Here is an 11,469-nt window from a genome sequence, read left to right on the forward strand (position 1 = left end):
GTCGACCGTGCTGCGCGACCTCATGTCGGACTAGAGCACCTGCTCGGAGCCCACCGGCGAGGGGTCGAGGAAGGCGAAGGCGTTGGGGTCGGAGCTGCAAGTGTCGTTCAACTGCGACGCGAAGCCGGGGTCCATGGTCGCGTCACTGCCGATCCTCACCGACAGCGGCCGATATTCTATGTGCGTCTAGGTCCTGTCGCGCCGTAGTACTTGGCGCGGCAATGCCGCGCCGTGGTCTATGGCGCGGCAGACCCTGCCACGTCACCGGTCAGCAGCCCCGGTCGTCGTCACGTCATCCTCCCGCCGCGCTACCATGCATGGCGAGGCACAGGCGTTTCGTCGCGCCATGGCAATAGGCGCGCCCAAAAGTGTTAGTTTTAGAAGAAAAAAATTAAACAGTGTTAAATTTAAAATTAGTTTACAAAACATGTTAAAAATAAAAAAAAAATCCCACTCACCACGGTCACGGCGTCGGCTACTACGCAACCGCACGATGTGGACTTTTTTTTTTTTTGTGTGCGTTACCGCACGATGTGGACTTGTGAGTTGTGACTGCGGCTGGTGTGCGGAAAAGATGCGGCCGGTCTGGGACCCGCCTCCCTCCAGAATTCAAGAACCGATCAAACCGAGGCCCCACGGGGCAGTGCACGTGACCCCACAGAATTCCCTCCCCCACCCGTGGCCGGCCCCGCTCCGCCCGTCACTTAGCACGAAAAAGTTCGTCGCATGGAACCGACCAACCCCCACCCACCCCTGCCCCACTGGCAGCCGGGACCCGCACCCACCCAGCACGCTCTGCTGCGTGCCTAGCGCGACTGGCGTGGCGGGCTGGCGGCTCGAAGAAGAACTGGTCCAGACTCCAGACTCCAGACTCCAGAAACCCTGACGGCTGACCGCTTCACCGCTGCTGCGCTCCTTCGTCCCCAGAGCGGCCGAGCCCTGTTATATACTCCCTCAGTCCAGAAAAACACATAATTCTGACTTTGAACCGGACACGTGTCTGCACGGAGGGAGTAAGCGCGGCCGTGCGCTCGAGTGTTCCAACCGACCATCCCACCCCCATTCCCCCAAGTCAACTCCCCGCCACCCTTTAAGAACGCGCCCCTCGACCACCTTTATCAATCCGAAAAACGCCGGAGGCCTACTGTGAGGATCAGGATGGTGGTCGGATTCCGCCGCACGATCTCGTTCCCGGCGCCCAGGTCCCCAACACCGCCATCGGGCGCGGCAAGCGCGGGTCCCAGCGCCGCCGCCAACAAGTCCGCGGCGTACCGCGCCCGATCGGCGAGCCTGCCGTGCCGGTTCCACCCGCTGGTGCTCCAGCTGGACGACGACGTCGCCGACCTGCGGGCGCTGGTGGGCCGCCTGCTGGCGTCGCAGTCGCAGTCGCAGGCCTCCGCCACCGCGGAGGCCGTGGCCGAGGTCGCGGCGCAGCTGGGCCGCGTCCTCGTCTCCCTCTCGGAGCTGCTACACCACCCGCAGGCGCAGGACCCTCTGCGCCGCCTCGGCCCGTCCCCGTTCGCGGAGCGCCTCCTGGACGACTTCCTCCGCCTCGCCGACGCGCACGGCAGCTTCCGGGACGCCCTGGTTTCGCTCGCGGGGCTGCAGGCCGAGGCCCGCGCCGCGCTGCGCAGGGAGGAGCCCGCCCGCCTCGCGTCGGCGGCGCGCGCGCTGCGCCGGTCCGCGCGCGACCTCCCGCGGGTCGCCTCCTCAGCGCGCGCCGTGGCCGCCAAGCCCCCGCCAGCCCCGCACGCCGACCTCCCCGCGGACGCGGCCGCCATCGCAGCCGCCGTCGTCGATGCGGCCGCCGCCGTCGCGTCGGCCTCCGCGGCGGTGTTCTCCGGGGTGTCCGCGCTCTCCGTCGCCGCCGCCACGGCGCGCGTCGAGGTCGAGGCCACCTCGCCGTGCTGGATGCTCTCCCCGGCCAGGTTCAGCAGCGCGCCGTCGTCCGCCACGCCGAGACACGTGGTCGTCACCAGCAGGACCTCCTCGTCCTCGTCCTCCATGCCGCGCATTTGGTGGGTCGCCGACCTGATGCGATGGATGTCGCGCGCCAAGTGCCGGTCGGCTAAGAGGCAGCACGCCACCGACGGCCACGGCGCCACGTCCGCCGCGGGGCCCCAGTTGGAGGCCGCCGTGGACCCGGAGGAGCTGGAGCGGAAGGCGGCGTTCGAGCGGCTCGACAGCCTGGGGCGGTGCATCGCGGACGTGGAGAGCAGCGGCGAGAAGGTGTTCAGAGCCCTCGTCAGCACCAGAGTCTCCCTCCTCAACATCCTGAGCCCGGCCTTCTGATTGCCGAACAACTCTAAAATCATCAAACTCGATTAAATTTTGCGACTCTGGATAAAATCTGTACATAGAAATGTGGGATAATGCAATCAATATAGCAATACGTTTTAGGGCGTTTGCCGTGCTCCATTTTGTTTGTATAATCGCATTCAGAATTGGAACGAAGGAACTACTTGCAGGAAGAGGGGAAAAAAAAAAGATTGTTCGAGTGTCAATCTCTGTCCATTATGGTTGCATTTCAGTGCTGCCGATTTCCGAAATATTCTGAGACAAAAAGGCTAGATTGATTAGTGGATCTTGCGCAGCTTGGGGGCTCCTCGTGGAGCTGAAGCCATACGTGGTAGGAGCGTTCTATGAGGGTACAATCGTCGTGCTCGTCTCTCCTAAGGCTGTTCGACTGGTATTAAAGCCGGTTGAAGTTGTTTTTATTGCAAGAGAAAAATACTGTAGATTTTAGTTGATAAACTGACGAATAAATTCAAACGAACAGGCCCTTGTACGGATGGCACGAGTGATTCGATCCGGGGTGGCGATCTGCACAAGGCTTTTTCCAGCGCGATCCGCAGCAGGGGAGCAGTGGAGGAGGGTCGAGGTGCGATCAGTGATGTGATGCCGTAGGCGCCAATCGCGCCGGTCCGGTGCGTGCACTGATGGACCATGGTGCCGTCGTGCCGATGATGGCGCCCAGGTGGTGGTGCTGGCCTGCTCTGCTGCTTTGTTGAGATGCCTGACCGTTTACCGTTTTCTATGCGTGGCAGCTCCATCCAGAGGAATATCGCGTTCGGCGTTGCCATTAGATTATGACGGGACCAGCGAGGTTGCCGTGCTGCGAGGTTGCAAGCGCTGCAGATTCGCCTTGCTCCACACTTCCACAGAGGGGGAAGTGACCAGCGCGGCTACCGATTGCATGCAGGAGAGATCGATCATCGATGAGTAACCGGCCGATCGCCTAAAGAGCAAACGAATTGGACGTGTTCAGCGAGGGACGAGGTGGACCATAGAATTGAGAATGACCTTTGTTGCAGCAACGCCACCTCCACGGGTCAATTTCTGCAGTGCCTTTCTGAAAGTTCTCGAGGTGGTGATGGTGACCTAGATAACGACTATCATCATCGACCAAACTCGTTCTTTAATCGATCACATCACCCAACCCACCTGCGACTGCGAGGCTGCAATAATACACAAGAACGAGAGGAACACATGAACAATGTAACGTGGCGGAGCCAGTAGTAGTCACAGAAAACAGAATATGCATGAGGTGCTGCTGACTTCGTAGTCCATTCCAGCCCTGGCCTCCACGGTGTTTCGTAGACCGACTACTAAATTTATACAAATGTTGCGCTGCTTCGGGAAGACGACAGTAGCATTCAAAAGATACGAGGAGTTATACTGATTCAGGCCAGAGCCCTACGTCCAGTCTCAGAGATGATCGAGTACGTGTTCCTCGGTTGAATGTTCTGAAGTTCTTACAATGAGGGGTGCAGGAATGGTGAAAGAGGTAGGAGAGCTAAAGCTAGAAGATGGACTGCCCGAATGAGAGCTTTGAGAGTCCATTCCTATGGGAGGGTGCCCTGGCTACCCTTATATAGAGTCCGGGGCCAGGTCACGTACAAAGAAGAAGGTTCTCAAATATAAAGCAGAAGGTTCTCCCGACCGAGGGATCGTGAGCATGAGGGAGGGAACCTGGCTAACTTAGCTTGCAAGTAACGCCGTCTTGGGGTGTACGTTCGGGCGTAGTTGTCGTCATGGTCTTGTGCCCATGTTGGGGCATGGTGTGGTGTAGTGCTACAGTGCTGATCATGGCGGCACTGTGGGCACGGTGGTGTTTCGCCAGCCATCCTGCGCGACGTGGTCTCGCCGTGGCCTTTCGTCATCGCTTCCTGATCTCCCGGGGATGTCGTACAAGAGTTGGTAACCGCCCTCAAGTTGTTGGCCATCTTGCTGCTTGTGTAGCTTGGTGGCCACCATCCCGAGCTACGGGGTCACGACCTTTGTTGGCTTAGATGGCCTCCAAAGTCAAGGCCGTCGTCGTGGCCCCCATCCCGTAGTGGGTAGGGTCTTACATCTGTCTTGTCGGCCCGTATTTGGACGGTGGGCCGTCGTACTGGCCGCCATCGCTCGACGGTGTTGTCTTGTCTACGCTGCGTGGCGCATGGATGATGTCTGACCGGGCTGAGGGGACTGTTGTCCCCTTGGTCCTTGCGGTGTCAGTATGGCGTGCCTGCTCTTGTCAGAGCAGGTGTGCATGGCGTGGTTCGATCTCTCCCCGTTCCTCCCTGAGGTCGGGACGGAGGAGAGGTCGTGAGCAGTTGCGCAGCGCGCGGCGAAGGCCGAGGAGAGAGGTCATGGTCAACCCCGGCCTTAGTGATTGGCTCAAGTCTGTGTGGCTTGACTAGGCCTCGGTTGTTTGGGCTTATACTAGCTGGCGTACCGTAGGCCGCCCGAGCGGCTAACTAATCAATGTCTTGAGATACCCGGGGTATCCTAACCCCGACAAGCTGTGTCCCATCCCACGCATCCCTCGAACTGCATGGCTTTTGCTATTAAGATCCGGAGTAGTGTCTTGGATCAATAACCTAATGAGCACATGGCTAGAATTGTGGACACATGGTTAATATAAGGTTAATATGTGAGTGTTTCAGATTAGACATAGCTTGAGTGTAGTGTTGTGAAACATATCTCTTGTCTTGTGATGCGCGGATGTGGAGCACTGAGACGGTCGACGACAGTGGAGAAGATCAAGCAAGTTCGTGCCGACGGACCGGGAGCGGTGAAGGACGGACATGGAGGGTTAGACCGAGGGACTGAGCACGGGAACATCGACAAGCAAGCATATATGTGAAGACGGCGTAGACCATGTTGACCAAATCAAGCGGAGACACAAGGACTTGGTGATCTAGTGGTCGAGGACGGAGGGTGACACGTGTCGAGACAATGGAGGAGGCATAGCGGATATGCTTCTCCAGTTGGGTTGGTAGTTTCGGTCTCAAAAAGTGCGGGCGAACGGTTTGCAGGATTTGATCCTCAAAACTCGGGAACGGGTCAGGGTGGCACATGGCGTCATCAGAAATCTTGGGTCGAGCCGAAGCATTTTTCTCCTCGGATTAAATGGCTCACGAAAACATCTAAGGGCAAACTTAAAATGTGTAATGTGGCTCTATAAATAAGAAGAGGGTTGCCCCAAGCCAATTATCTCTTCCAATCTTTTTCTATCTCAGGTTGTAGTTTGCTAAGTCTAACCAAAGTCTAACTGCTGAGAGAAATCAATAATCTTTTGTCTCAAGATCTTGTTCTTAGTTTAATTTGATTTTTTAATATATTTAAAATAATGCATCAAGATTTGGGGAAACCCCATAAAGCTCTACCAATTGGTTTGATACAAAAACCAAGATAAATACAAGTAGGCAGGGATGAGGGTATGTAACTCTAAACCCAGATAAACAACATAGATATAGCAACAGGATGAGAAGTCAGTTTGGTGGTTCTTAGCACTTAAGATGTTTCTACATAACTATTGTAAGATTTAGCTAGGTTTAAACAGTCCCAATGACAATTAATTTTTTTCTTAAGCTGTAAACAAACATTAATATTCTTATAAAAATAACAATTAACATAGCAGTCTATTAGTCTGGTCGATACCTATAGTATTGTAACCCAAGTTGAAGATAGTGGGAAGTAATCATTTGAGACCAGACCAATCTTTAGTTGCATCAGACAGATAGAAGTAAAAAAACAAAACAAAAATATAAAGTAATATAAAGTTACTGTAATAGACGAAAAAGATACAGATACAAATATAACAAAAAAAAAACAATCGTCCTGTTCGCTTGGCTTATAAGACGTATTTTTTCAGCCAACGAACAATATTTTTCTCTCACAATAAATCAGTCAACAGTATTTTCAGCCATAACTTATCAGCAAAACGAACAGGGCAAATACTAGCTTGCTGAGAGCTGCAGCATACCCAGTATGTGTAAGAGAGAGTCGCAACATTATTAAAATAACAAAATCTTCCTCCATGTGCTATCTTTGCATGTTGTCTAGGCAGATGAACCATGACGAAGGCATTGGAGCGTTCCTTTGTGGCAACCTTTCGACAGGACTAAGGCCCGGTTTAGATGCCCTCTAAAACCCAAAATTTTTTGCGCAGTACCCGTCACATCGAATCTTGCGACACATGCATGGAATACTAAATGTAGACGAAAAAAAACTAATTGCACAGTTGGATGAGAAATCGTGAGACGAAACTTTCGAACCTAATTAGTCCATAATTAGACACTAATTGTCAAATAAAAACGAAAATGCCACAGTAACCAAAATCCAAAAATTTTTGGATCTAAACGGGGCCTAAGATGAGAAGAAAAACTAACAGCATTCATTGTCTCAACAACATAAAATTGAAGAGTTTTAAGTATATAAGGTGAAAAGATGACGCGGGTACACCCCACAATGTCTGCTCGTGTCAGACCTGTTGACTTTATTTTGTATCTGACTTGGTATTTGTTTTGCGAAATTCTTTTTCCTTCTATGACGTCTGTATACGAGAGAAAATAATTAATCCTTCAAAATTACTCCTACGAGGTATCTACCGACACTGACTTTTTATTTTTTTGGCCCTTTTTTTATATTGCCTCCAGCAGCCAAACGTACAGCGTCCCATGAGCATCTCCAAAATACATATCTTCATCATCTTTTTTGTCCTCCTTTTCATTTATGAAGCAGACTTAAGTAGTTGTCTTCATGGACATCAAATACATAAAGATAAAGAAAAATTTAACTTCATTTTTTAAGAAGCTTTTTTTAACAAACCAAAAGATTAGGTTAAAAAGAAACTTTTTTTTTTGACCGAAAAAGACTGTGGGGGATCCCCACAGTACCCACCTTTTTAAATTAGATTAAAAGAGAGTATACATACTTACAACAAGTTTCTAACTGAAAGCAACAAGCCAAACGCAGAAGGATGACCTAAGGTCCTCCTTACATCTAATAGACTGTAGAAGACATTGACTCTTGAAATTAGCTAACCATAAACTAAGACTCGGATTCCTTCTTTGAAAAACTTTATCATTACGAAGCTTCCACAATTCCCATGCCGCTATCAACGCTGCCTCCGTGAAGAAGGGAAGGTTATTAGTCGTTCTTGCTTGAGTCAATCTGTCATTAAGCTGCAATAAATCATCCCATTCGAAGTGGATAGCTGCCCAGCATTCCTGGGCAAAAGAGCACTCAAAAAATAGATGATCGATGGTCTCCTCAGCTCCACTGTCACACATGATACAGAGAGTGTCATCCTGAATATTTAGATGTCTACGACGCAGCATCGACTTGGTGTTCAGACGATCAACCAAGATGAGCCAAGCAAAAAACTTGACACGTGGAGTGCATCGGGATTTCCACACTGCCTTGAAGATTGGGTGTGACTCCATGTTACTGAAGACATGAGAGTAAAAGCGCCTTGATGTGTACCTAGCCCCCCATGCAGGCACCCAAATGTCCTTAGCCTCTTCATTATATGGCAGCACCTGTAATTGAGCCTGGAGATCTTCCAGCTCCTGAAGAGCTTGCTGTGACAGAGGCAGGAAAAAAATACTATCAAGGTCTTCAGCTTGCATAATTTCCATGACAGAGGCATCATCATTCCTGGCAAACGAAGCAAGGCGTGGATACATTTGGGATAGAATTGAATCTGCCCAAAGATCATCCCAGAAGCAGACTGAGGAACCATTTCCCAACTCACACCTGGAAATTTGCCTAAAGATAGTGTTGAGCCGAAGGACATCCTTCCACCAAAAAGAGCCAATTTCTCTCGCAGCATGAGGTACTTTAGAAGTGTAGTACTTGTACCAGACAATCTGCACCCAGGGTATGTCTGCTTTATTGTAGAATTTGCTTAGGTGTTTTAGGAGCAACGCATCGTTCTGTAGGCGGAGGTTCAGGACACCTAATCCCCCCTTTTCTTTGGGTCTCATGACCACTGGCCAAGCAACTAAATTTCCTCCTTTCTTCTCTGCATCATTTCCACGCCAGAGGCATTGCTTCCTGGCTCTGTCAATGTTGTCGATCACACCTTTTGGGAGCTTGATGGTGCATGAAAGGATCAAGATGCCCAAGAGGGGAGGTGAATTGGGCTAATTCTAAATTTTCTTTTAATAATCAAATCCTACGGATAGCCCAATTAACCCCTTGTGCCTAGAGAAGTGTTTATATCAAACTAAAGCACAACAACCTCGCAACCTAAGTTCCAAACTTACTCTAGCAAGCAATTCTATGGATGTAAAAACAAGTATTGAATTGCTCAAAGTAAATGCTCAAAGTAAATAGAGAGAGAAAGGAACGCGGCGATGTTTTGCCGAGGTATCGGAGAGTCGCCACTCCCCACTAGTCCTCGTTGGAGCACCCGCGCAAGGGTGTAGCTCCCCCTTGATCCGCGCAAGGATCAAGTGCTCTCTACGGGTTGATTCTTCGACACTCCGTCGTGGCGAATCACCCAAAGCCGCTCACAACTTGAGTTGGGTCACCCACAAGCTCCGCCGGGTGAACACCAAACTCCCAATCACCACCAAGCCGTCTAGGTGATGGCGATCACCAAGAGTAACAAGCACGAACTCTCACTTGACCACGCGAAGCCTAATGAGAAGATGGATGCACACTTTGCTACTCTTGATTTGCTAGTGAGGCTACTCTCTTGGATTCTCAAATCACAAACACCTCACTAGGATCTTGCTCTTCTTGGCACTCACAAACGTGTTTCTCAGCTATTGGAATGAGCAAAGGATACTCCACTCACGAGTGGAGCTTCTATTTATAAGCCAGCCTGAAAAACGAACCGTTATGAGTTTCTGCGGGATGACCGGACGCTCCGGTCGTGATGACCGGACGCTCCGGTCAGTTCAACCCGCGAACCAGTAGTAACGAGTCGACCGGACGCTGGCAGGGTCCGGTCAGCACTGACCGGACGCGTCCGGTCGCATAAAACCCTTACTGGAACCTTACTGGACTCGACCGGACGCTGAACCCTCAGGGTCCGGTCAGCACTGACCGGACGCGTCCGGTCACTCTTTCCCAAGTCTGGACCCTTACTGGAGTCGACCGGACGCTGGCCCTCAGCGTCCGGTCACACCAGACTTAATCACCTCAGTCAAACGAACTGACCGGACCCTGCGGCCAGCGTCCGGTCGCACCGGAACCAGCGTCCGGTCAGTGTTTGATCCTCCATTCACTTCCAACTTTCGAACATATGTGAATGAAGTTTGCTCCAAAGGATCTTAGGCATTCATAGGAGCTACCTAGAGCTAATTTTAACAAGTGTGCACCACACCTAACTCACTAGACTCAACTAGGTCAAGCTACCCGTTCATACCCCCCTTCATAGTACGGCCAAAGGAAAAACAAAGTCCTAAACTACTCTAAGTGTCTTTCCAACTCCAATCGACACTTAGAACTAGTCATCCTTAACCTTGTCGTCCATCCTTTGAAAACCGAAACGATTTCCATCGTAGGGGCATGACAACCTCGATTGCCCAATCGATCTCCATTACCATGATCTAACTTGATTACCTCTGCAAAACACACGTTAGTCATAGTAATCTTGTATTGACATTAATCACCGAAATCCAACTAGGGGCCTAGATGCTTTCAATCTCCCCCTTTTTGGTGATTGATGACAATACCACCTCGAGTATGTTATGGAGTGAGGTTTTTGACGGGCTTGGTTCATATAAGCTTTTGTCAATAAGAACAAAAGAGTTAGTCAAGCTTATATGACCCAAGCCAACACAATGTACTCAAAGGATATGAATTAAGCATGAGTACAATTAACAAAGCTCATTTGCTTCGAAGTATAAACGCGGAAGCAAAAACAAATGAGCATTACACAAGTGATATGACATATAGATAATGCAAAATAGAAATCACACATGTCAAATATCACAATCACGTAGATAGCACTATCACAAATATATAGTAGTATGCATGAAAGTAGACACACGAATGCATAAGTAATAGTGTATCACACAAATAAAACTCCAAATGTATATTATAAGCTAATACTGGATAACTAGCTCCCCCTAAAGCTCGCTCCCCCTGAGTCTACATACTCAAAACCCTCTCCCCCTTTGGCGTCAAACACCAAAAACTAAGGGTCGGTCGGCGGGGCTGCAGCGGACGAGTCGGGCGCTGAAGTACGTGGAGCAAGATGGAACTGGGCGCCATCATCATCTGACCCTGAGCTCTGAACTGACTGACCCTCTGAAGCAGGAAGTGTCGCTGAGGCGGTCTGGGTCTGAGCTAGGGCTGGTGCTGCCTGTGACGCTGCAAGTATGTCTGTCGTAGGATCTGACGAGGTGATAGATGAGGGGAGCCTCTGAGTGGTCATAATAGCTAGAGCTGCTGTAGACGGACCGGCAGAATGCATGTGAGGCGGAGTAGGCATGCCGGTCAACTCGCTGAATGATGCTCCAAGACTCCTGGAGACTGACGACTCAGGCACGAATAGCGAAGAAGTCTGCTCTGGTGAGAAACCCGTGTGATAAGGAGTGAACTGCGGGGCTACACCAGGTGAAGCTAACCACTGGGACACCTGTACTGGAGGTGACGTGAACTGAGCTGGAGGCTGTCCCTGACTCTAAAGCCCGATGGGCTGTACTGCTGGAGTCGTCGAAGTGGTAGGGGGCTGTGCAAGCTGGGGCGAAGTCTGTGGCAGTGGGATCCCAATGGCTGTCACTACATGCTGCATGAATCCCATGAGCTACTGCTGCATAAGTAACTGCTGGTGCTGAAGGAGCTGCTGCTGCCACTGAAACTCGTCCTGACGAGCCTAAAACTGTGCGAAGTTTGTAGCTGTCTCATGTGCCTGTCGTGTCTGGTCCTGCTGCATCCGCTCAAGAATAGCAATGAGAGCGGGGTCTGTCTGTGGAGCAGGTGGAGCAGAACTGGAGCTACCGGCCTCTGCATCGTGTCTGCGTGGAGGCATCTAAGGTATAGGCTGGTAGTCGTCGTCAGAGCTGTCACTGTACTCACTCACTCCCTGCTGTGCCTCTAGCTCCTCCTCCTCAGTGGCTGCAATCCCTCTGATGATCTCGTCCTGCTGAGCTGCAGACTCTGGCACGTCGGGGCGACGACTAGGCTGACTGGGTGCCTGAGGAGTGGCGTGTCTGACCCTCTGTGACAGGTTGTAAGCCG

The 11,469-nt window shown here is 51.2% G+C and overlaps 1 protein-coding gene across 1 annotated transcript; it reads left to right on the forward strand.

Moving 5' to 3' along the window:
* The first annotated feature begins 1,137 nt into the window (after positions 1 to 1,137).
* On the forward strand, positions 1,138 to 2,492 carry LOC136474548 (uncharacterized). The gene has a single exon (XM_066472118.1). It carries the CDS (start codon positions 1,159 to 1,161, stop codon positions 2,290 to 2,292), a length of 1,134 nt encoding a protein of 377 aa, XP_066328215.1. The 5' UTR covers positions 1,138 to 1,158; the 3' UTR covers positions 2,293 to 2,492.
* The last annotated feature ends 8,977 nt before the right edge of the window (positions 2,493 to 11,469 follow it).

This window comes from Miscanthus floridulus, chromosome 8 (assembly GCF_019320115.1).
Source record: "Miscanthus floridulus cultivar M001 chromosome 8, ASM1932011v1, whole genome shotgun sequence".
Classification (NCBI taxonomy): domain Eukaryota; kingdom Viridiplantae; phylum Streptophyta; class Magnoliopsida; order Poales; family Poaceae; genus Miscanthus; species Miscanthus floridulus.